We start from the raw sequence: 26,429 nt of genomic DNA on the forward strand, positions 1-26,429 counted from the left end.
TTGGGGTGGGAATGAGAAGGTGGTCACATCTTCCTGCCCTGGGGCTGATAGCAGAACTCGAAGTGTGGCCTGTTGTCCTGGCTCTGCCATTGTTCATTGTGAGGGACCTCTGCAAAGTCCTCCTTTGGCCTCAGCTTCTTTAGCTGTTGCTCAGTATAAAATAATGATTCAGAATTGAGATTCTGGAATTGGGTCTTTGTCACTTACTAGCAAAGCACTTATCTGAATCTCAATATCTTCATCTGTAAATATTATTACCTTTTTTTTTTAAGTTTATTTATTTTTTGGGGGGGCAGGGGGAGAGAGACAATCTTGAGCAGGCTCCACACTGGCAGCGAGGAGCCGGATGCCGGGCTTGAACTCAACAACTGTGAGATCATGACCTGAGCTGAAATCAAGAGTCAGTCACTTAACCAACTGAGCCACCCGGGCCCCCTATTTTTAATAATATTAAGAGGACTTAGCTCACAGAGTTGTTCCAAAATTTTAATGAGTATTCACTGATTTTATGAACATTAGCTCTTCTGTCCTTTTTGGTTTTTAATTGGCTCAACTCATTCGCTTTTCTTTGAGGTCAGAGGTGAGTCCTGTGCCACATTTGAAAAGTAACCTCCCTCATCAACAAAGAAAGTCCACCCAAAACTGACCTGGGATCACTTTGGTAACATGGACTCCTGTAAGGAGATGCTGAGACCTGAAACGTCCTGCAGCATGTTCCTATCAGATTTGGCACTTAGAAATTTCTAGTCTTTGCAGGGTGCCTGGCTGGCTTAGTCCATAGAGCATGCGACTCTTGATCTCAGGGTTGTGAGTTGGAGCCCCACATTGGATGTGGACATTATTTAAAAATGAAGTCTTGGGGCGCCTGAGTGGCGCAGTCGGTTAAGCGTCTGACTTCAGCCAGGTCACGATCTCACGGTCCGTGAGTTCGAGCCCCACGTCAGGCTCTGGGCTGATGGCTCGGAGCCTGGAGCCTGTTTCCGATTCTGTGTCTCCCTCTCTCTCTGCCCTTCCCCCGTTCATGCTCTGTCTCTCTCTGTCCCAAAAATAAATAAACGTTGAAAAAAATAAAATAAAATAAATGAAGTCTTATGGGGCGCCTGGGTGGCTCAGTTGGTTAAGCATCGACTTCCGCTCAGGTCATGATCTCAGGGTCTGTGCCGACAGCTCAGAGCCTGGAGCCTGCTTGGGATTCTGTGTCTCCCTCTCTCTCTGCCCCTCACCCACTCGCTGTCTCTCTCTCTCTCTCACTCTCTCACAAAATAAATAAACATTAAAAAGTGAAGTCTTATTAAAAAAAAAAAAAAGAATTTTCTAGCCTTTGAGTGCCCAGAGACTTGGATAGGTGTCTGTATTGTACATGGCTGCAGCTCCAATGCCCAGAATAGTAGCTTGTATGTAGTAGTGGTGGGAGACCAGTAAATATTTGTCAGTGACTATTACACAGCCTGAGAGCAACTCTAGTGCTCAATTCTCGTAGCCTCAGGTTTTGTTTTTTTTTCCATCTGAGAACGGAGATTAAAAACAATGCTTAATTACTGGGGATTTGATGAGGTGATGCAGTCAGACGCTCAGCATGGAGCCTGACACACAAGAGCTCAGTGAATGGTGGCTATGTGGATATAGGTACCGGGAGCAAAGATAACGTCGATAAACCTCCAGTTATGTTGTGGTTAGGAGGCTCTGAGTTCCTAATGTGGGCAAGGGGGGAAATGGAGGGTTCCCAGAAAGAGGAAAGACAGGACATAACGCGGTTTCAGGACGACGGAGCTCGTCAGTAGCCCGTGGCCAGGTGCGGAGGCGGCGACGGAGACTTTAGGACCCTGCGCCCTGGGAGCGCGCGACTGGCCGGGTGCGCGCGGCGCGTGAGGTGAGGGGGAGGGCGCGGCTTTCGCGCCAGCCAGGAACCGCCTCGCGCCCAGCCGCATCTCGGCGGGCGGGGCCGAGCCCCCGGGCCGCAGTGCGATTGGCGGAGGCGCGCGGGTGACGGGGACGGCTGGCACGAGGCCCCGCCCCCGGCCGGCCCCGCCCGCGCGCGCGCGCGCGCGCCGGCAGGTCGGCAGCCTCACTCTGGTTCGCGTCGCGCCTCCGCGCCGAGTCCGCGCTTCAGTCGAGCCCGAGCGAGGCTGCGGAGCGGAGGGCTGCGGCCAGCAGAGCGCGCTGACCTGGGGAGGCGCCGTGTCCGCGGGCGTCGCTTGAGGAGACTCGGTGCCCGAAGAGTCGCGCAGCACGATGGCCCCCATTGGCCTCAAAGCCGTGGTCGGAGAGAGTAAGTGGAGTCGGGGTCCTCCCGCAGGCGAGAGCTGCGGCTGCCCGGCAGGAGTGGGGCGCCGTACCTGCCGCGGCGCCTGGCCTCCACGCCGGCGGCTCGCCCCGCCCGACCGGGGGCTCCGGGCTGGGAGGGTCCCGTTATTTCGGCGCCGCCCTCCTCGCAGGGAAGTCCCTCCTGGCCTCCAGCGGCCCGCGCCCGCTTCCCTGCTTCCCCCGCTCTCCGCTTCCCGCATTCCTCCCCCTGCATCCCACCCCTCCCCTGTTCACCCCATCCTCTTTCACCCATCCCTCCTCTTCATCCCCACTCCTCTCTTCCCTCTTTACTCGCATCCCCCTTCACCCCATCGCTCCCTCCTCGCCCCCATTTCTCTTTCACCCCATCCCCCTTCACGCCATTCCTTCTTCCTCCCCCTTCACCCCGAGCACCCCATCCCTCCCCTTCGCCTCGCCTGTATCCCCTGCAGCCCATCACCCTCCCCTTCCTCACCCATCACCCTCCCCTGCACCCCCGTTCTTCACTCCCATCACCTCCCCCCCTTCCCTTCTCCCCTTCCTTCTTTATTCCCCGAGCTCCCTGATTCCATTCCGTTTTCTGCCTCCAGTCCCTCCCTCTTTCCCACTCTGCTGGGTGAATCGTGACGGGCGAGATCGCGGCCCGCGCCGCCACCCCCACCCCCTCCGGGAGCCCGGGCCGCGGTCCCCGGCTGCGGAGACCCACCTGGGAGCCGCTGGGCGCGCACCGGCTCCGACGCGCCGCTCGCCCAGCCTGGGCCGCCGCTGGCCGCTGGGGAGGAGCTGCCTGTTTTTCCAAAGGCTTGGCTCTGCAGGGCTGAGGCCGCCTCTCTCCTCCTCCCGTTCCGGGGTCGTGGCTGCAAGGGCGGGGTCTTATCTGGGTCCCGAACCCTCTTAAATCACTCGGGAGAGGCGGAAAGCTTTGGCGTGCGGCGGGAGGAGCGGCCCTGCCCTGCCCAGCACCGCAGTCTGCAGTCTCCCTGTTGGCAGGACTCAACCCTTGCTTGGCTGGACGTTTCGGGCAGTCCAAACCACGGTTGCAGGGAAATGGTTGTTGATGGGTTTGGATGAAAGGCTCAGCGTAAATGGATTTTTAAAAATGGATGTTGGTGAGTGTCGGCTGCAGCGGAGTGAGGGCTGGTGGTGATAATATTTGGAAACGGCGTCCTCGGCGCTAAGGAAGATTGATGATTGGTGTAGGCAGATAGTGCCTCTTCAATATTTTGGCCCTGTCTTTAATAAAAAACGTGTAGGGATTTCCGTGACTTTCGGTACCTCTTTCGGATTTAGAAAATTAAAGCTGGACTTTTCTCTGCAGGAGAGGATAAAAAAGGAAATAAAATAAAAGTGGAAATTACAGTTTCCTTTCCAGTGATTCTATTATTATAGGGCTCTCCCGTCCAGCATTTAAGGCCGGGTAGCGTTCCTTCTGAACATCATAACTGTTTTTCTTCCCCATATTTTCTGTTGGTATATAGGAAATATTCTCACTTGTTTTACACCCTTACCTCACCTATAGCATCAGAAGAAAATTGTCATAAAAACTGAACCCCAAATGAGCACTTTTTAAAAAGTGTCCACAATAACACCTGCCTTCCTCATGCATAAAGTTTCTGAATCATATACATTCTATTTCCTTAGGAGAATCAAGGCATTTAGGGCTGGAAGAGGACCCATGAGGGATCCTCTAATGTCGTTTTACCTGTGGGAAAGAAATGGAGGCTCATAGCAGTTAAATGACTTGCCAAAATCAGTGTTAATTAATTTTTTAAAACCTCATGTCCATTTACTTGCAACGTTTGTAAAAAATAACTACCTTTGTTACTCTATACATACAATTTCCTTCCAGAAGCCATTTTAAAGGGTTTTGAAATACAGAATGTTATGTTACATGTTACATTCTTTCAAATGTTGGATTTGAATATTGTGCCTTTGAGACAAAAACCCTAAGTGTTATAGAAGCAAGTTTTTGCATCCTTTTGCCAGGACCTTTGTTCATGCAGGTAGCTCCTTAGTAGCCGTTCCCTTTTTTAGAAGCAGCATAGAGGTAAAAAAAAAAAAAAAAAAAAAAAAAAAAACATGAATGCAATATGGCCAAAATGTCTTAAAATTGTTTTTAATGTTTATTAAATTTTGATAGAAAGACAGAGAGCGAGCAGGGGAGGGACAGAGAGAGAGGGAGACACAGAATCAGAAGAATCAGAAGTAGGCGCCAGGGTCCAAGCTGTCGGCACAGAGCCCGACTCAGGGCTCGAACTCACGGACCGTGAGATCATGACCTGAGCCAAAGTCAGACGCTCAACCAGCTGAGCCACCCAGGCTCCCCAATATGGCCAAAATTTCTTTACTGAAGTAAAGCAAAGCCACTGCTTATGAAAATCAAATCAGTTTTATATAAAATTGGTGAATGTGTGAACAGCATCTGTTCTTTTTCTTTTTTTCTTTTTAAAAAAATTTTTAAAAATGTTTACTTTTGAGAGAGAGTGTGAACCGGGAAGGGGAAGAGAGAGAGGGAGACACCAAATCTGAAGTAAGCTGTCAGCACAGAGCCTGATGTGGGGATCAAACCCACGAACTGTGAAATCATGACCTGAGCCGAAGTCGGACACTTCACTGACTGAGTCACCCAGGCGCCCCAGCACAATTGAGCCGTGTATAAATTTTGGGAAAAAATATAATTGCAGTTCTTTGTAAATGACACAGGTTAATTCTGGCTCCCAATTTTGAATGAGATTTTTAGTGTTTCTTTCTCTAAAAATAAAATAAAATAAAGATTTTTTTAAACCAACATGTCCCCTACACAGCCTGGTCTTCCCAATTTAAATTAACACCTGATATTGTTGATGATCATATTTCCTCATTTTATTTTCTTGTAGCATTTGAAATGAATTGAAAGATCTGGTTCAGTTTTTTGTTTTGTTCGTGTGGGGGTTTTTGCATTTCTTTGATTGTTTCATCCACTCGAATGTGACTTCCAGGAGAGCAGGGTCTTTATCTTACATGTTCACCACTGTACTCCATGCCAAGAGAAGTGGCTGACTCACAGTCAGCCATCAGTAAATGTTTATTAAATGAATGAGTGAAGGATATACAGTGGACAGCAAGATAAATGTAGTTTTTGGCTTCTTGTCACATTTTTTTTTAATGTGTATTTTTGAGAGAGAGAGAGAGACAGAGACAGAGACAGAGACCGAGGGCTAGTGGGGAAGGGGCAGAAAGAGAGGGAAACACAGAATCAGAAGCAGGCTCCAGGCTCCAAGCTGTCAGCACAGAGCCCGACGCGGGGCTCGAACCCAACGTCCATGAGATCATGACCTGAGCCGAAGTGGGAAGCTTAACCGACTGAGCCATCCAGGTGACCCATTCTTGTCGCATCTTTTTGAGTTAAGTTTTAGAGCGGCAGTAGGTACAGGCACAACAGAAGTAGAGGAGGTAGGTCAACTTTAAGCTGTTCATTCAGCAGTGTTTGTTCACAGCCTGCTAGAACCATGGGAGACTAAAATATGGGACACTCATATTGTTGTGATGGACATAGACAATGCTGAGGAGCTTTCTCTGGTAACCCCAAGTTTTCCCTGTCACCCCCCTGTCACTTCCCCCACACAGGATATACTCAGTGTTTTATACTTCTTTGTTGTTAGCCTTGCCCAGCTAGACCAGAAGTTCTTGGAGGGTAGAGTAAAACCTGGTCTTACTCTTTTGTTTTTAAGTTTATTTAGTTTGAGCGAGTGTGTGCGTGAGTGGGGGAGGGGCAGAGAGAGGCGGGGAGAGAGAGAAGCCCAAGCAGCCTTGGTGCTACCGGCACAGAGCCCCCATGCCTGGGGCTCGATCCCATGAACTGTGAGCTCATGACCTGAGCCTAGATCAAGAGTCTGACACTCAATCAACTGAGCCAGCCCAGGCACTCCGAACCTGGTTGTTCTTATGTCTATCGTTAGTGTAGGAATGAATTAGTGCTTGGTACTCAATAGATGTTGAATGAATAACTTAATCTTTATATGTAGCAATTTAGAGACTGGGCTCTTGGAATTAGACTACCTGGGATAAAATTCTGGTTCACCACTTATTAGCCATGTGACTTTGGCAAATAATTGAACGTTTTTGTGCCTCAATTTTTTAAAATATAAAGTGAGTAACAATAGCACTTACCTTTGTGGGGTTCTATGAGTGTTCAATGAACTAGTGCAGGTATAGCACTTAGCACAGTTCTTGGCATCCAGTAACTTCAATAAATATTCTCATCATGAAAAGATCCACAAGGTGGGTCAGTAAGTATTAGAGGATTATGAGAAGAGATTGACTAGCTCTGTCCTGTGGGGCCACAGTTTTGGGGGAGAAAGCAGAGTCTTAGATAAATTTCTTTTTTTTTTTATGTTTATTTTTGAGAGAGAGAGAAGAGAGAGAGAGAGAGAGAACGCGTGCGTGCGAATGGGGGAGGGGCAGAGAGAGAGAGGGAGACGCAGAATCCAAAGCAGGCTCCAGGCTCTGAGCTGTCAGCACAGAGCCCCACACAGGGCTCAAACTCACGAACTGCGAGATCCTGACCTGAGCTGAAATCAAGAGTCAGATACTTAACTGACTGAGCCACCCAGGCGCCCCTCGGATAAATTTCTTGAGAGGTGCAAATAAACTGGAAAATGGGAGAATCGACCTTAAGAGCCTATGGACAGGTTTGTAATCTGACCCTACTTCTGTTTCCAGTTCTACTCATGTCTTTTTACCCTTTTTTCTTTATTTTTTTTTCTATAAAATATACTCGTTTTGTACTCTTTACAAAGAGAATGTAAGAGAAAGGATAATTTTTTGTGTGTGGCATTTTATATCTATTTTATGGTAATAAATAATGTCTCAATCATATAAATCTGAGTTGTAATCCAGGGTTATTTCTGTTCCCTGAAGTTTCGTCAGTGTTACAACGATGTAAGGAGTTCAAAATGTACTATTTGTCTTTCTTGTTGTTTCCTAGCTGTTAGTGATTTCTCCTCATGTTTGTTTATAAGAATCACATTCCTCTGGAAAAGAATGCAGTTTTGATTTGTACATTAAGTACATACGTTTTTCAGATGGGGCCATGATTCATAGGATGTGTCGGAAGTTGAGAGGACGCCTAGAAAGAAGCAGTCTTTGTTCTCACACTTCTCTTTTTTCTGTAGAAACTTTGGTTAGCGTACAAATAACAAGTATATTTTGAGATATATTATACATGTATTTTTCCCAGTCTTAAAATCAAGGTATAATTTGCATGCAGTCATATTTACCCTTTTTAGTGAGCAGTTTTTCACATTTCAGCCGTTACCTACGGTCATATAACCACCGCCATACCCAAAATACAGAATAGTGTCATTACCCCCTCAAATTCCCTCGTGCTGCCCTTTCTGTCGGCCTCTCCTTCCACACCCAGCCTTGGGCAAACACTGAACTGTTCTCTGTCTCTGCAGTTTTGCCTTTTCCAGAATGGCACTTCAGTGGAATCATACAGTACGGAGCTTTCTGAATATGACCTCTTTAATGTTAGTATATAATGCCTGAGAGTCATCATGTCGCATGTATCTGTAGTTCGTCCCTTCTCATTGCTGACTGCTGTTCTTTTGTGCCGATGCACCACTTGGTTTATCCCTTTGCCAGCCGAAGGACGTCTTAGTAATTTGTACTTTGGACAATTGCGAATGCTTCTGCAAACATTCACACACGGGTTTCTATGTGAACAGATCACTTGGATATATAAATCCCCAGGAGTGGAATTAATGGGTCATATGATAGGTGTATGTTAACTTTATAAGAAACTGTCAAATTGTTTTCCAAAGTAGCTATACCATTTTACATTCCTACCAGCATCCTTGTTAGTGCATGGTCTTACAAGTTTGTAAAATTGTAGCCCTTCTGATAGGTATTGGTATCTCATGGCTTTGTTTTAAGTTTATTTTGAGAAGGAAAGAATGTGAGCAGGGGAAGCGCAGAGAGAGAGAGTGGGAGAGAGAGAATCCCAAGCAGTCTCTGCTCTGTCAGCAGAGAGCCCAGTGCTGAGCTTGATCTCACAAACCATGAGATCATGACCTGAGCCGAGATCAAGAGCTGGATGCTTAACCAGTTGAGCCGCCCAGGTGCCCCATGGTATCTCATGATTTTAATTTGCATTTTGCTAACGATTGATGATGGTGAGAGGCATTTTTTCATGCCTTTATTGTCATCTCTATATCTTTGTTGAAATGCCCAAATCGGGCGCCTGGGTGGCGCAGTCGGTTAAGCGTCCGACTTCAGCCAGGTCACGATCTCGCGGTCCGTGGGTTCGAGCCCCGCGTCAGGCTCTGGGCTGATGGCTCGGAGCCTGGAGCCTGTTTCCGATTCTGTGTCTCCCTCTCTCTCTGCCCCTCCCCCGTTCATGCTCTGTCTCTCTCTGTCCCAAAAATAAATAAACATTGAAAAAAAAAATTAAAAAAAAAAAAAAAAAAAGAAATGCCCAAATCTTTTGCATATTTTTTATTGCGTTATTTTCTTATGATTGAGTTTTGAGAGGTCTTTATATATTCTGGGTGCAAGTCCTTTATCAATTATATGATTTTCACACAGTTTATGTCTTGTCTTTTCATTTTATGAACAGTAGTTTTCAGAAAAGAAGTTCTAAATTTTGATGAAGTCCATCTTTAATGGATTGTGTTTTCAGTATCCTATTGAAGATATCTTTGCCTACCCCAAGTTCAAAAGGATTTTCTGTGTTTTATATATTTTCTGTGTTTTCTTTTAGAAGTTTTATAGTTTTAGGCATTATATTTAGTCTTTCATCCATTTTGAGTTAATTTTTGTATATCATGTGAGTTAGGTTCGTGTGTGTGTGTGTGTGTGTGTGTGTGTGTGTGTGTGTGTGAATTTTTTTGTATGTGAATGTTCAGTTCTGGCCCCATTTGTTGAAAAGACTGCTCTTTTTCCCATTTTTTAAAAATCCATTTTTCCATTGAATTGTCTTTGTTCTTTGATGAAAATCAGTTGGCCATACATGGGTGTGTGCATTTCTGGACTTCCTGTTCTGTTTCATTGATCTATATGTATGTTTTCACCAACATCCACTCTGTCTCAATTATTGTAGCTTTAAAGTAAGACTGGAAACCAGGTATTGTGAGTTCTCCAACTTTTTTCTTCTTTTTCATAATTGTTTTTGTTCTTTTGGTTCATTTGCTTTTCCATATAAATTATAGAATTAGCTTATCTATTTCTATTTGAAAAATCTTTCTGGGATTTTCATTGGAATTGTGTTGAATCTATAAATCAGTTTGGGAAGAATTAGCATTTTAACAAATTTACTTTTAAAGTTTTAGTTTCTTAGCTATATTGCAATGTGAAAATCATAATTCCTAGCTTTACAAATAAGGGAGCAACCCTCTGATGAGAATTACATATGGTTTAGCAGGGTTGCAGAATACAAAGTCAGTTTACAAAAATTTGTATAGAAATTGAAATTTAAAATAGGACCATTTACAGTTGAGTGAAAAAAAAAGACACACGAGAGACTTAGGTATAAATCTAATGGAATATATTTTAGATCTGTACGCTGAAAGCTGTAAAATACTGATGAAAGAAATCGAAAAGGCTTAAATAAATGGAGCAATATACCACATTCATGGAATAGACCAATTTATGTTACATTTATTTTACTCTTTTTATTTTTTTAACATGTCATTTCAATTCTCTTAGGTAGATACCTAGGTAATAGAATTGCTGGGTCATATGGTAACTCTGTATTTAACTCTTTGAGGAATTTTCAAACTGTTTAAATTTATTTATTTATTTTGAGAGAGAGAGGGAGCGTGTGCATGTGAGTGAGCGCAAGCAGGGGAGGGGCAGAGAGAGAAAGAGAGAGAATCCCAAACAGGCTCTACACTGCCAGCATGGAGTCCAACCATGAACCCTGAGATCATGACCTGAGCCAAAATCAGGAGTTGGACACTTAACCGACTGAGCCACCCATGTGGCCCTCCATTGTGGTTTTGATTTGCGTTTCCATGATGGCTGTTGATAAGCATTTTTTTTTCATGTGCTTATTGGGCCATTTGTACATCTTTGAAAAGATATCTACACAGATCCTTTGTCCATTAAAAAAAAATTTTTTTTTAACGTTACTTATTTTTGAGACACAGAGAAAGACAGAGCATGAGCAGGAGAGGGGCAGAGAGAGAGGGAGACAGAATCCGAAGCAGGCTCCAGGCTCTGAGCTGTCAGAACCTGCTGCGGGCCTCAGACTCGTGGACTGTGAGATCATGACCTGAGCTGAATTTGGACGCTTATCCGACTGAGCAACCCGGGTGTCCCCTTTGTCCATTTTTAAATTAGATTGTTATAATTACATTTTTAATCTACATATTATTTTCATTTGAAGTTATTACTTTTACTCTTTTAAATGTGAAAGTGGAAATCTTCAGTAAATGATAAGTATGTACATAAATCTGACCAGTTGATCTATTTCTGTAATCATCTACTTTCTATTTTTCTGTATACTTTTGATTAAAAACTACATTTTTCTTGTGATGGTTGTGATTCTATGTCCTTTTAGACAATTCATTAAAATTTAAAAGTTATTGGGGCACCTGGGTGGTTCAGTTGGTTAAGCATCTGACTCTTGATCTTGTCTCAGGTCATGATCTCATGGTTTGTTGAGTTTGAGCCCTGCGTCAGGCTCTGTGTTGGCAGCACAGAGCCTGCTTGGGATTCTGTCTCTCCCTCTCTCTGCCTCTCCCCTACTCTGTCTCTGTCTCTCTCTCAAAATAAATAAACTTAAAAAAAAATAAAATTTAAAAGTTATTGTTACTGAGTGGTCCCATTAGGTCTTTATTCCCAGTTTATTAATTGAAAGTGTCGTATTTTTAATTTTTAATTTCTTTTAATTTTTAAAATTTATTTTGAGAGAGACAGAGACAGCACAAGAAGGGGAGGGACAGAGAGAGAGGGAGAGAGAGAATTCCAAGCAGGCTCTGCACTGCCAGCGCAGAGCCCAATATGGGGCTTGAACCCACAAGGCTGTGAGATCATGACCTGAGCCGAAACCAAGAGTTGGATGCTTAATTGATTGAGTCACCCAGGTGTCCCTAAAGGTGTCGTGTTTTTTAAACTCCTCACTTACTTGGGGCACCTGGGTGGCTCAGTTGGTTAAGCGTCTGACTTGGGCTCAGGTCATGATCTCGTGGTTCGTGAGTTCAAGCTCCACATTGGGCTCTGTGCTGACAGCTCAGAGCCTGGAGCCTGCTTCGGATTCTGTGTCTCCTCCTCTCTCTGCCCCTCCCCTGCTCACACTCTGTTTCTATCTCTCTCAAAAATAAATAAACATTAAAAAAAATTTAAACTCCTCATTTATTTTTTATTAAAAAAATTTTTTAATGTTTATTTGTTATTGAGAGACAAAGAGACACAGAGCATGAGCAGGGGAGGGGCAGAGAGAGGGGGAGACACAGAATCTGAAGCAGGCTCCAGGTTCTGAGCTGTCAGCACAGAGCCCAATGCGGGGCTCGAACTCACAAACCACAAGATCATGACCTGAGCCAAAGTCGGACGCTCAACTGACTGAGCCACCCAGGCGCCCCTATTTTTTATTTTTAGTAGGCTTCATGCCCAGTGTGGGGTCAAACTCACTACCCTGAGGCCAAGAGTTGCATGCTCTACCAGTGAGGCAGCCAGGCCTCTCTAAACTCCTCACTTTTTTAAGGATCCTAATGTTGTTGTCTTATACTTAGACCAAAAATTAGTTTAGTTATAGTTATGATTAAAAAAATTACAAAGGAATGGTACAGGACAGTATAAGCAGGGAGGCTTACACTGTTAACAGGGAGGCCTGGCATAAACCAGGGGAGGTTAGAGAAAGCTTCCCTCAGGAAGTGATATTTGAACTACTTCCTTTTAGTTCCAGGTTACTAAGAATTTGTTTTTTAAATTAGTATTAACTACTTTTTCAGTTTCTTTTGAGATGATCGTATAGGTGTTCTTATTTAATCTATTAATGTAATCTCATTAATTCTAATATTGGATATCATTGCAATTCTGAAATGAACTTTGTTATTATGTATTATCCTTTTTCTGTATTGTAAAATTCTGCTTATTGTTTATGCATCTACATTTATTAATATTGGAGCCTCTGGCTCTTCTTTGAACATTTCATGTATATTCCCATCCCAGGGCTTTGTATTTTTCATTCCCTATGTCTGAAATATGCTTGTTCCCTTAATTCCTTTAAGTCTCTAGTCAAATACCACCTTGCCAGTGAGGTCTTCTTTCACAACTTTATATAAAATGGAAACTTTCCTATTCCCTCCCTTACTATGCTGAACTGTCACTAGCTGACATTTCATACTTACCCGTTTGTTTGTTTATCCTTGCTTCCATTAGCCAAATGTGAGCTCTATGAGAGCATAGACTATTTTGTTCACTGCTGTATCCCTAGCGCCTAAAACAGTCCTGGTACATAGTAGGCGCTCAATACATATTTGGAATGAACAGTTGAACACCATATTTTACATATGTGTATGTGAATTTTTTCTCTCTTAACTCTTTGTCAGGCTTTCGATATCAGAATTTCTCTTATTAAATGAAATGGGAAGTTTCCATTTTTTTGTATGTTCCCAAATAGATGAAATAACATAGGAATTCCCTTCCTTGACTGCCAGAAGTGATTTACCTATAAAACTTTGACTTTGAGGAGAAAGGATAAATACTTGACAGGTTTTTGATATGTTTGTTCCAGTTGTCTACTTCTTCAGTCAGTTTTGGCAATTTGCATTTCCTTATAAAACAGGCCTTATGGGGCGCCTGGGTGGCTCAGTTGGTTAAGCGTCCGACTTTGGCTCAGGTCATGATCTCACTGTTCATGAGTTCGAGCCCTGAGTCAGGCTCTGTGCTGACAGTACAGAGCCTGCTTGGGATTCTCTCTCTCTCCCACTCTCTCTGCCCCCTCTCCCCCTCACACTCTCTTTCTCAAAAATTAAAACAAGCTTTTCAACCTAAAAGATTTTAATTTATTGACTATAAATTAAATTTGTATAATTTAGAAAATAGCTCCTGCACTTGTAATTATGATTCCCTTTCTCACTTTACCCTGTGTTATTATTTTCATGGAAATACATGCTAGAGACTTGTCTATTTTAATTGTCTGTTTTAAAAAATCTTTTTTTTCCTTTGTGTTGTGTACATGTGTGTTCTTATTCTAATTTCTTGAATAAAACGGTTGGTTAATGTTTTTCCTTGTAAAAGTATCGAGGGATATGAATTTTCATCTGAGTACAGCTTTGACTTGCCATTTATTTCTAAATATAATCCTCCTTTGTTTTGAACTAGATGTCATTCTTATGATGGGGTTATAAGCAGTTTAAATTGGGCCAAAATTTCCATAAGACATGATTTGGGACTCAGGTAACATCCATGTGTTATGCATTAGGCATAAGAGAGCGTATATCTGCCACAGGATCCAAAAAGGACTTACTGAGTGTGCACTGAAAGATTTTTCCCTCTGGCTTTTTTTTTGGCACACAGCATCTCTTAGACGAACAGGTGTTTGGCAGCTAACGAAGTATCTTTTATTTAGTGGAGTGGTCAGGCCAAATTTTATAGTTATCATTGGCAACTCAATAGCCATAAAATTTGAACCCTAGTCCCATGGCTTGCCTGTATGAGAAGTCTTGGAGAATCCCCAGCTTGATCTTTTTTTTTTTTTTTAATGTTTATTTATGTTGAGAGAGAGTGTGTGTGTAAATGGGAGAGGAGCAGAGAGAGAGAATCCCAAGCAGCCTCCACGCTGTCAGTGCAGAGCCCTACGAGGGGCTCCATCTCACAAACCGTGAGATCGTGACCTGAGCTAATATCAAGTCAGACACTTAACTGACTGAGCTACCCTGGCGCCCCCTCCCCTCCCAGCTTGATTTTTTTCATTGCTTCAATCAGTTGCTTCTCTGCAGGGCTGTTCCTACCACTGAAGTTAGGGTGAGGTATCCAAGATTTCATCTGAATTTTAAGAAGTGTGAGTTTTACTTACCTTCTTCCCTCCACATGTTTTTTTAAATTAAAACAAAATTTAAAAAAATCAGTGAGAGGCAGTATTGGGCAAGTGGAAGAAGTTCTGGACCAGAAGTCAGAACGTCCAGCTAATAGTCCCAGTTCTCAAGCTTAGCGGCTAGATGACCTGGACATCATATTAAACTTATTTTTAAATTAGGAATGCTGTTCCCAGCAGCACAGAGTTCTTTCAAGGGTCACATTAAATAATATACAAAAAAATTGCTTGGAAGAATTAAAGAATTACTCTAAAGGGTTATTATTACTTTACAGATATAACTACAGAGAATAGTTTACTGTTTAAAGTTAGTGAATAAGTTATTAGGAGAGTCCAGGAAATGAATCACTATGCTTTTGATAGACACAGGATCTAATAATTACTAGACAACAGCCAGATGTTGTCCATTCTGATGCCCTTTGGGAGAGTTTGCATTGGTTAAAACAAAGCAATTTGCTTCTGATACACACCGATCTGAGTTTAATCTATGTCTCTGCGGCTCTGAAGCAAGAGTAACTACTGATGGCTCGGATTGTAAGCTTTCCTAGGGCAGATTTCCAGTATTCCTTTTTTTAAATTTTCCTGTTTCTTACATGCCACTGACATTCCACTTTATTTATTTGTTTACATATTCATAAGTAAACTCTGTACCCAGTGTGGGGCCCAAACTCATGACTCCAAGATCAAGAATCACATGCTCTACCAACTGAGCCAGCCGGGTGCCCCATGGTATTTCACTTTAAATGTCTATTAATTATCTGGCCTAAAAGCTGACCTTGTAGGAAGTGAGTGAGATATCAAGTATTTATCACATTAGGAAAACCTATTAATCCTTGGGAACAATGACAACAACAAAATCAGAGCTAGAGAAAAGTAGAAAAAAACAACAACAAATTTTTAAAAAATTCCTGGAGCCTAGGTGTGAAGATACAGACTTAAATCAGACTTTCCAGCAGTAATTCCTTGTTTGGAAGATTTCCGAGATGACCATATATCACAGCTTGTTTCCATGTCAGCATGCCTCAGAGGATTCTAGGACCAAGTGTGTTCACTCATTCAACCAGTATTCAACCATGTAGTCTCATTCAACTCATTCAACCATGTAGTCTCCTATGTGCCAGAGGCTGTGCTAAGGGCAGTGGATACAATGGTGTACAAGTAGATCTGGTCCTAGTGGGATTCGAACAGGCAATGGTAGCACATCAGGATAAGTGCCCTGAGAGAGGCAGTATGGTGTGATGATACTGGAGCACATGGCAGAGCCTCCAGCAAACCCTGGGGAATGAGGGAGGCTGAGGGAGACCTGGAGGAGGAGGAGGAGGAGGAGGAGGAGGAGTTAGCCAGGAGAAGGATGGTGGGGCCTGAGGGAGAGTAAGTCAAGTAGGTGAATGTCTCAGCTTGGCAAGAGAATAAGAGAGAAGGGCTCAATATAGCTGGAGCTGGGGAGTGAGGGAGAGATGCTTGGGGCTCTCTTACCCTTGTGAAGGACTGTTATCTTTATTCCAGGAGCCGTGGGACACCAGTGAAGGTTTTAAGTCAGGGGGAGACTTGGTTAGGATTTAGTTTAGAAAGATCTCTGGTTGCTGCATGGAGGGTGGTGGGAGGGAGGGAGACTGAGGTCAGAGGATTCCATTAGGAAGCTACTGTGGTGGCTCAGGCTGGGAACAGTGGAGGTGAGCATGGTTTGCTCTGCCAGGGAAGGAGAAGTAGCAGTGGGTGGAGAGAAGAAAATCACACAAAGAAGACTGCGGGGGAAGAAGTGTCAGGTCATGGTGATTGCTTGAATGTGCAGGATGAGGAAAAGGAGTTGGGAAAGATTCTGTTTTCTGGCTTGGTCAGCCAGTTGGAAGGTTGTACCATACGAAAGGATGAAAAACAAGTTCGCTGGGGGACGTATGCTTTTATAGGCATTGCTTTTCAGGTGCCTACGGACCATGTAAGGGAGATGGCCAGTAGGCAGTGGGCAGATGTGCCCCGAAGGTCTGGACTGGACATTTGGATTGTGGCGTCATCAGGTGACTGAAGCTGGGGGATCGGGTCAGATCACAGAGGAGAGGGTGTAGGAGAGAAGAGGGCCTGGGGGTCCCCCCAAGGGACGCTGACGTTACAAATGGACATAGGAAGAGCAGCCAGCAGGTTTGAGAGTCAGAGATGGGAAGGTGAATCTAGCAGAGCAGGGTCTATGATTTTGTCAGTCACGGGGCCCGTCCTCAAATTGTCTGAAAGCAGGCTTGAGCTGGCAACCAGGAATCTGCATTTAGGAGTGAGTCTTTGCTCTCCAGACTGGGAGGCCTGGGACCTGGATACTTTCCCAAAGTTTTTCTCTCTGTGTCTTAAAGTCACTCTGTGTCTGTATGAACTTTATTGTTCAGGATTGTTTTGAGGAGGAAGTAAGGATATGGTTATAGTCAGTCAAAATGCAAAGCTCTGAGGATTTGGGATTTAGGCCATGTCAAGATGGCATCAAAGTGTAGAATCTGGGCTCTGGGAACAATCTTAGAAGCATCATCCAGACTCCCACCCAGAGCAGGAAGTCAGATTATACTAGTTTGTTGGATGAAAGTTGGCGGCAGATTTTTTCCCTTCTCTGTGGCTGTTGGGGACAGACGGTATCATTTTCACGTCTGTGCCAGCGTAGATTTTCACAGTGACAGGTATAAGCCAGTAGCAGTGTTACAAAAGTGAGGGAGGAAAGGCCGCTTATACTGTGCTTAGATGTTGCTCAGGACTTTCCAGTACATTCTAATCCAGTCACAGATGATCCTCATGAACTTCCTTTAATGGCAGTAGGAACAAAGCTGCTTCTGTTTGGCAACTGAGGGGGAAAAGGAAGACCTTTTAGGCTTAGATGGTTTTCGGAGTCCCCATCACTGAGAGTGACAGGGCAAAGCAAACCTTGGTGACCCTCTTCTCTCATAGTTCCTTTTCACCCATCTTCTCGAGCACTGATGTAACCAGGAGAGGAAGGAGAGAGGCCTCTTACGGGTCTCCGGACACATCAATATTGTTGGTACTAGTTGCTAGGGATTTGAGAAAATAAAACATTGCAGTTGAGCAAGAGTCTCCCTCTGCTCTATGTTAATTTCACACTCTAGGCTTTCCACAATAGACTCCTGTGAGGCAGACCCCTTAAAAATTACTCAGCCTACAGACCTAATCATGTTTTGGGTAAAAGTGCTTCAGGTTTTTAAGATGAGGCAATCATGTGGCTACTGAAGTTTCCAGTTTGCTTTCCCTCAGATAATCCTAGGGTGAGTTACCTTGAACTTTACTGTTTTGGTTGTGTGCTGGGTGTCTCTCCCTCTGTGTCCCCCTCCCCCCCATCCCTACTTATCCTTTAAGGAACTTTGAAATTCAAGTTAGAGAAATAACCTTTTCCAGGCTTTAACTGAGACTGAAAGATCTGGTCAGTTTCTCATGGTGGTAATACCCATTCTTTCCCTGCCTCCAATCTCTTATTAAAAATATCCAACAGGGGCGCCTGGGTGGCTCAGTTGGTTAAGCGTCCCGACTTTCCAAATTGGGCTCAGGTCATGATCTCATGGTTTGTGAGTTCAAGCTCCCCATCGGACTCTCTGCTGTCAGCACAGAGCCTGCTTTGGATCCTCAGTCCCCCCTCTCTCTGCCCCTCCCCTACTTGTTCTCTCTCTCTAAATAAATAAATAAACTTAAAAATAAGTCCAACATGCTGAAAAGTTGAAAGAATAATATAAATCACCTGCTACCTCCTGCCTGGATTTAACAATTCTTAACCTCTTGCTATCTTTGTTTTTATCTCTCTCTCTCTCTCTCTCTTTTTTTTTTTTTTACTGAAGGGTTAGGGGATTAGACATTGCAGAAGAGAAAAATAGCGAACTTGGAGACATAGCGGTAGAAACTGTCCAAAGTGAAACAAAAAAGACTGAGGAGAAAAACAGAAAACATCAGTGAGCTGTGGGACAACTTCAAGGAGTGCAATTTATATAATTGAAGTCCCTAAAAGAGAGAAGAATGTGGGGGTGGGGGGGGAGAAGAACGGGGGAGGGTATTTGGAACTATTTCCAAATTTGATGAAAACTATAAACTCTCAGATCCAAGAAGTTCAGTGAACCCCAAGCATAAGCAACATGAGGAACTCTGCACCAAGACACGTTATAACTAAATTGCTTTAAAAAAGTTATAAAAAGAAAAATTTTTTAATGTCTTACTTATTTTTAAGAGAGAGAGTGTGAGCAGGGGAGTGGCAGAGAGGGAGACAGAGGATTGGAAGCAGGCTCTACGCCGACCACAGTGAGCCCTATGTGGGGCTCGAACTCAAGAACTCACGAACGGATGCTCAACCGACTGAGCCACCCAGGTGCCCCCAAAGTTTTAATTAACCAAAGAGAAAAGACACGCTGTATACAGAGCAGAGATAAAGGTGGTGCACATCTCTTGCCAGGAACAATGTAAGCTAAAAGGCAGTCGAGCAGTAACTTTGAAGGACTGAGAGATATAAAATATTAACCTAGAATGCTACACTCCAGAGAATATGCTGTATCCTTCAGTAACAAGGCAAAATAAACACTTTCAGATATTAAAAAAAAAAAAAAGTGGAGAGAATTCATCACCAGCACATTTGCCCTATATGAAACAATACCGCAGGGGAACCTGCCTCTCCATGATGGAATGAAGGGCACCAGGCACATGGACTGAGTGAGTGAATATAAACCCACATCATTCTGAGACTGGTTATCTTCCCTCTGGTACACCACTTACTCGGCTTCCTTCTGTTCACCATCCTCCCAGGATTTTTTTTCGCCTCTCTTGTTTTTTTATTATGTATTTATGTAATCTCTGCACCCAGTGTAGGGCTTAAACTCATGACCCCAAGATCCAGAGTTGCATGCTCTACTGACTGAGCCAGCCGGGCACCCCAAATTCATGGTGTCTGGGAGGGATTTTTTTTTCTTAAGCTTTACTTTTTTTTAAGTAACCTCAACGTGGGGCTTGAACTCACAACCCCAAGATCAAGAGTTGCACACTCCCGTCTACTGAGCCAGCCAGGCACCCCTCACCTCTCTTGTTTTGAATCATCCTGTCTTCCGTATTTCATACCTTCGTTTCTTGGTTTACTCTCCTGTTTGGGTGGAGCTCACCTCCCAGGAGCTTCTGGAAAAAGGGAGGTGGTTTTTTGGAGGCCTTGCACGTCAGAAAATATCCTTATTTTACTCTCGTACTTAATTGATGGTTTGGAGGAACAGAGAATCTTACATTGGAAATATTCTCCTTCAGAATTTTGAAGATTGCTCCATTGTCCTCTCGTTTCTAGTTTTGCCTTTGATTCCTGATCCTTTAGTATGTGTCTCATATCTTCCCCTCAAAAACTTCCACTCTCTCCTCAGTGCTGTGGACTTTCATAGTGATTTGCCTTGGTATCTGTTTGTCCTTATCCATTGTGCTGGACGAGGGTCAGACAACTTTCTCTATAAAGGGCCACCTAGTAAATACTTTGTTTTTTGTGGTCCACATATGATCCGTGCCATATCTTCTTTCTTTTTTTCCCCACCTCTTTGAAAGTGTAAAAGCCATTCTTAGCTTAAGGTCTACACGAAAACAGACTGCAGGCTGAATTTGGCCCACAGGCCATAGTTTGGTGATCCCTGTGCTAGACGTTCAGTGGACCTTCCAGTCTGGCAACTTATGCCATTTACTACTGGGAACATTTTAAAAATAATTTCACAATGATTCCCTCTCAGTTTTTTCTTTATGGAGTTAATGCTATTTAGATGTTGAACCTCTTGGATTGGTCCTCCAATTTTCTTATCTTTTCAGTTATTTATCTCTTTGACTCTTTGCTGTGTGTTCCAGATTTCCTAACCCTTCTATTTACTTTTAAATTTCTGCTGTCATGTTTCTTAAACATTTCTGATACTGTGTTTTAATTTTTTTTTTTAATAGCCTTCTATTCTTGTTTCATGGATGTGGTGTCTCTCTCTTTAAACAAAATAAAAATAAAAAATTCCCTGCATCGTCTGTTTCCTCCAGGTTTTGTTGCTTTGGTCTCTATTTTCCATGTAGGAACTTTCCTTAGATGGGTGGCAGATCCTCTCTGGCTGCTTGTGATGAAGAAGAGAGACTTAAATGCTGATTGGAACTCTGGCCTTACGGGTGGGGCTGAACTGGGTGGGCTGTTAGGGAATCCCCAATGACAGTGTCTTTAGATTTTTCTTCTTGGGCTTGATTTTCCAGAGAAGTCTCTCCTGCTTGGAGGATGAATGTCTGGCTGCCAGAATGCTGGCAGATGAGTGGATGGAGAGGGCCAGAGGTGTGGAGGGTAGTCTTCAGCAGGCTGCACACATGGTCATTGAGTCCCTCTGTTTTCAGTATTAGACTCACACTCTGAGCTGTGGCTTAGGTCTCCCAGTCCAGGGACCCTGTAGACTCTACACTCTCTGGAGAGGAAACTTTCATTGTTCTGCCATGTTGGGAGAAGGATAATCACCCAGTGATGGGAAGTGGTAGACGGGATCTAGGGTATAACTGTTTCCCAAGTCCCTTTCTACCAACATGCCTTATACTCGCCCCCACCCACCTTCTTTTAAGTGTTAGAGGTACCTGGTTCTTCCAGTTCCTCAAACCGTTGAGGATTCTATTTTGCACATTTGGTTGGTTTTCAGTATTTCCTACTTTTGGTTTAAGATTCCACTTCAGATGGATTCAGCTTTCCTAGGCCTGCTAAGTCACTTACCCCACGTCTACTGTAGAAAATAAGACTACAGGGGCACCTGGCTGGCTCAGTTGGTGGACCATATGACTCTTGATCTTGAGGTTGTAAGATTGAGCGCTACATTGGGTATGGAGATTACTTAAAAAATATATAAAATATTTTTATTTTATTTAATTAATTAATTTTAATGTTTATTTTTGAGAGAGAGAGAGAGAGAGAGTATGTGTGTGCAAGCAGGGAGGGGCAGAGAGAGAGGGAGAGACAGAATCTGAAGCAGGCTCCAGGCTCTGAGCTGTCAGTGCAGAGTCCCATGTGGGGCTCAAACCCATGAACCGCGAGATCATGACCTGAGCTGAAGTCGGACACTTAACCGACTGAGCCACCCAGGTGCCCCCCAAAAAGTAAAATCTTAAAAAGAAAGGAAGACCACAGACTCAGAATTTAAAAACAAGATTGTCAGGGGTGCCTGGGTGGCTCAGTTGGTTGAGCATCCAACTCTCGGTTTTGGTTCAGGTCATGATCTCACAGTTCGTGGGTTTGAACCTCATGTCATGTTGGGCTCTGTGCTGGCAATGCAGGGCCTGCTTGGGATTCTCTCTCCCTCTTTCTCTGCCCCTCACCTGCTTGTGCTCTCTCTCTCTCAGTATAAATAAATAAGTAAACTTAAAAAAAATAAAAAATTGGGGCGCCTGGGTGGCGCAGTCGGTTGGGCGTCCGACTTCAGCCAGGTCACGATCTCGCGGTCCGTGAGTTCGAGCCCCGCGTCGGGCTCTGGGCTGATGGCTCAGTGCCTGGAGCCTGTTTCCGATTCTGTGTCTCCCTCTCTCTCTGCCCCTCGCCTGTTCATGCTCTGTCTCTCTCTGTCCCAAAAATAAATAAACGTTGAAAAAAAATAAATAAAAAATAAAAAATTAATAAAAATAAGACTGTATCATCTATAAGAACTGAATTCCAGGAAGGAAGGAGGGGGAGTGGCCAGCAGCCAGAAGCTGGGGACCACCACACCCTAGTTTCTTAACATAGCAAAATGACTGGCACTTTGGGCCACTTTTTTTTTTCCCCTTTCCTTTCTTGCTGAGAGAATGGAAACAGTCTTCGAAAGTTCTAGGGCTAACTGGGCAGCAAACAAAAGCCTGACTAAACAAACAGGTGGGAAAAAAAACCAACAACATTTGGGACGCCCCAAATCCAAAAAATTTCATTCTGAATGAGCTCATTAGCTCACTCTGAAGCAGGGAATGAAGTTAAACCTAAGATCATTTCTTCTGATACTGGGTATTCCCTCCTGGACCCCAACATACTTCTTCAGTGGAGTGGTCTTTGGCATGGAGCTACGTTATACAATATGGAGAGACAAATTTCCCCAGTCAGTTCTCCACCACCCACCCTTCCCTAAGTGAAGGCTGGACAAAGACCACTATCCCAATACACAACCAGCTGGTGTTCTGAGGGCAGTATTCAGATAATACCTAGGAACATGGGGAGGGGGCAAAGAGAGTACATTTTTATCTAAACAGACCACCAGAGAGAATTGCCCCTGTCTAGGTGATTTAAGCAGAAAAGGGGGAGGGGGGCGGATAACAACTACATGGGAGAGAAACTTTGATAAGGAAAAAATGATAGAAATATGGCACATAGACTGAGGTAAAGAATTTATTCTGGAAGAAGACTCATACAGAGAAAACAATTCAAATCACTGTCAGACAGGAAATGATGAGCCAAGAGCTCAGATGTAAGGTGCTGTGAAATAACAGAGCAAAGTGGGAAATGGACTGGTCAGGCCGAGGAAATGGAAAACAATAGTAGCACTCCAGAACTAACAAACCAACTCTTAGATGTAAAGCAAGCAGCATCTTTTCTGCAGGCAATGGAAGACTGACTTGAGGAAAACACCCAGTCTGCATATTCAGTGAAAGTTAGTGTAAACTCAGCTGTTTCTTTTGGATTTTCAGTGTTTCTTCTGGGAGCTCCACCTTCTTCCTGTGCCTGATGCTGGGCCCAAACCCCTGGAGGATGTTTTCTTTTCCTGGTATATAATTGTAACCAGTTACATGGATTTGGGAAAAGGAAGCAGCGCTCCTGGAATTAGACCTTTTTATGTGTTGGGGGCTGGGAGTGGTGGTGCAGGGAGGTTTCCTCCTTCTAGAAGCTTCCCTGAGGCTTTTGTCTTACGTCAGTTTGACACCTGGACATTAGCCGTATTGGTGGTTCCGGAAGGGGCTTGAGTTTATGGTCTTGCCATACTTGTGTGAGACTAAACATTTTTTATTTTTATTTTTTATTATTTTTTTAACAAAGCCTTTTTTTTTTAAGTTTATTGTTTTGAGAGAGAGTGAGTGGAGGAGGGGCAGAGAGAGAGAATCCCAAACAAGCTCCGCACTGCCAGCACAGAGCCCAACGCAGGGCTCAATCCCACAAACCGTGAGATCATGACCCAAGCTGAAACCAAGAGTTGGATGCTCAACTGACTGAGCCACCCAGGTGCCCCGAGACTAAACATATTTTACTATCTCAGACCTGAAGACCCTGAAGCAGGTTAAATCTTAGAACAGATTGGGCTGGTGAGAGTCCTGGACTTGAAGATAAGGTGATTCCTACCATCACTGTCACAGACAAGTCACTTATCTCTGGTGGGTTCAGTTTCTTTATAAAAATGGACTAGATCAGGGTTTCTCAACCTTAGCACTTACCACTGGTTTTTGCTGTTGTTGTTTTGTTTTGTTTTTTTACTTTAAAAAAAATGTTTATGTTTTGAGAGAGTGAGAACGTGTGCACCACTGCGGGAGGGGCAGAGGGAGACAGAGGATCAGAAGCAGGCTCTGCGCTGTCAGCGTGGAGACCAATGCAGGGCTCAAACTCACACACCATGAGATCATGACCTGAGCCGAAGTTGGACACTTAACCTACTGAGCCACCCAGCTGCCCCCAACCTCAGCACTATTGACGTTTTTGGGCTGGGTGAGCCTGTGCATTGTAGGATGTTTGACAGCATCCCTGGCCTCTCCCTACTGGATACCCGTAGCACCCTCCAGTCATGACAGTCAAAAATGTCTCCAGACATTGCTGAATGTCCCCTGGTGACACAATCCCTCCCCACTAAGAACCACTAGGCTAGATGATCTTGTGTCTGCTCTGGGTTTCTGGAATTCATTGAAACATTCTATTCTTTTTCCTTCTTTCCAAAGTGTGTTTTCTCCGATCCTTAATCCTTACTGGGAGGGAAACTCCCATTTAAATCGAGAAATGTCATTTGGAGCCATTAAATTCTGCACCTACGAGTTTAAGATACTTGCCCCATCTTGGGTTCCTGCCAAGATCAAGTTAGATACCTGTTCTAGGTCCTTGCAGTTCAAGGAAGAATTACTGCAGACATCATAGTGTGTATTAGGAGGAGAATAGGCTTTTTGCAGAAAAACCAATACAGGCTGGCAGAGTAAATGAGACATTAACAGATGAGATCTGCTGCTGTTCATGATATATATGTATATATGTATCCTTCCTTCCTTCCTTCTCCTTTAGCAAATATAAAACACTTCCCAAATAACTGCATGATAGTATCACTGTCTTTTTTTTTTAAGTTTATTTATTTATTTTGAGAGAGAACCGTGAGCAGGAGAGAGTCAGAGAGAAGGAGAGAGAGAGAATTCCAAGCAGGATCTGCACTGTCAGTGTGGAGCCCAATGTGTGGCTCGAGCCCATGAACCATGAGATCATGACCAGAGCCAAAACCAAGAGTCAGAGGCTTAACTGACTGAGCCACCCAGGTGCCCAGATAATATCATTATTTTGTATAAGAATGGCCCTCATTCTTGAGTCCTTTTAAAAATGTCTTATTCAACAATGGTTATGAGGTAATCATAGTGCTCTGTCCTAGAATATTAATTTCCATTTCACCACTTTGTGTCTTTGGTCTTTTTGTTTCAAAACATTAATATAACTGAATAGTATTTACTACATAAACTATTGATTTTAAGAAGATATAAATTGTTTTGGTTTCCTTTTTTTTTTTTTTTTTTGAGAGAACGAGTGACAGCAAGTGTGGGGAGAGGGTAAGGTGGGGGGGGAGGATCTTAAGCAGGCTTCATGATCAGCACAGAGCCCAATGTGGGGCTTGATCTCATGACCTTGGGATCATGACCTGAGTCTAAATCAAGAGTCAGATGCTCAACTGACTGAGCACCCAGGCACCCCTTGGTTTCCATTTTTTTTTTTAATGCTTTCATTTATTTTTGAGAGAGCAGGGGAGGGAGAAGCAGAGAGAGAGGGAGACACAAGATCTGAAGTGGGCTCTGTGCTGAGAGTGGAGAGCCCCATGTGGGGCTCGAACCCACGAACTGTGAGATCATGACCTAAGCCGAAGTCGGACGCCCAATCGACTGAGCCACCTTTGGTTTCCATTTTTAATTGATTTTTCTATTTGTGTGTCTTTTGTAACCTCACATTTCCTTTAATCCAAGGGATATTGTGTTGAAAGCAGCCTTAGAAAGAAGAAAATAGCTTCTTTGGAGCTGAGGTGAGGTGACAGCATCCAGAGCAGAGCCAGGAACTCCTATTTCTAACCTTGTTCTGTCCTCCCTTTGAGATTTCCTTTCTGTTAACCAGAATTCCAAGATCTGTGAGGCTTTGCTTTAGAGACTTTCTAGCTCCTTGACCTTTTGACTCTAAACCTTAGGAAGCTGAGTGGGGAAAATAAGATAGAAAATGAGAAACCCCTGTGAAAGAGACAGTGAATAGTCCTTTCTGTAACTCCATCTGGCATCTTCATGTACTGAGGTTAGGATTTGGTTTCTCGGACATCAGGCATTTATTTATCGTCATGCTTTCCTCTCAGACATTGGCAGAGGCCCAAGTGTTGGATGTCATAACGTTGGACATTTGAGTCTTATGCAGTCTGTGGGTGTGCTTATAAGGACAGTGTAGTCAAGTCATTGACTACATTGTTCACCAGTCTCGGAATGTTCTAAAGCTTGTGACGACTCCCAACAATTGGGCCTTCCCTTCCCTCCCACTCCTCACCACCCAAAAAGCAAATCTAAATAGGAACATTCCCAGGGTAAGCAGTTATAATTGAACAGCAGTTACAGGGAGCAGTACCTCATTCTTGCCCAGTGGCTAACAGTCTGTGGTCTCTATTTTGGTCTCTCACTTTCACAAAGTACAATTCATATACAGAATTATAGTAAATTATAATTTTAGGTAACTGATGTTCTGTAGGAGTGAGCCAGGTTAGCTGTCTTCAGATGAAGACTATAGAACAATTCCATATTAAACAAAACAGTGTTTGTTTTTTGAGTTTGAAATTTCCATCTAAAATTTTCTGACTTTTTAAAAAACAGCTTTCTTGAGATATTATTCACACACCATACCATTCATCCACTTAAATTTTTGTTTAATGTTTTTGTTTTATTTATTTATTTATTTATTTATTTATTTATT

At 43.6% G+C, this 26,429-nt stretch overlaps 1 protein-coding gene across 2 annotated transcripts in view; it reads left to right on the top strand.

Annotated features, from left to right (window-relative positions):
* Positions 1-2,118: 2,118 nt before the first annotated feature.
* Positions 2,119-26,429, top strand: part of STXBP1 (syntaxin binding protein 1) — a 74,596-nt gene continuing 50,285 nt past the window's right edge. Inside the window, exon 1 of one of the 2 annotated variants that reach the window (XM_030293659.2) lies at positions 2,119-2,269. In XM_030293659.2, coding sequence (XP_030149519.1) covers positions 2,233-2,269 — 37 coding nt within the window. In that variant the 5' untranslated portion in view covers positions 2,119-2,232. The remainder of the gene's footprint in view (positions 2,270-26,429) is intronic. The other variant, XM_030293660.2, reaches the window with a different exon arrangement.

The sequence above is a fragment of the Lynx canadensis genome, chromosome D4 (genome assembly GCF_007474595.2).
Source record: "Lynx canadensis isolate LIC74 chromosome D4, mLynCan4.pri.v2, whole genome shotgun sequence".
Taxonomy (NCBI): domain Eukaryota; kingdom Metazoa; phylum Chordata; class Mammalia; order Carnivora; family Felidae; genus Lynx; species Lynx canadensis.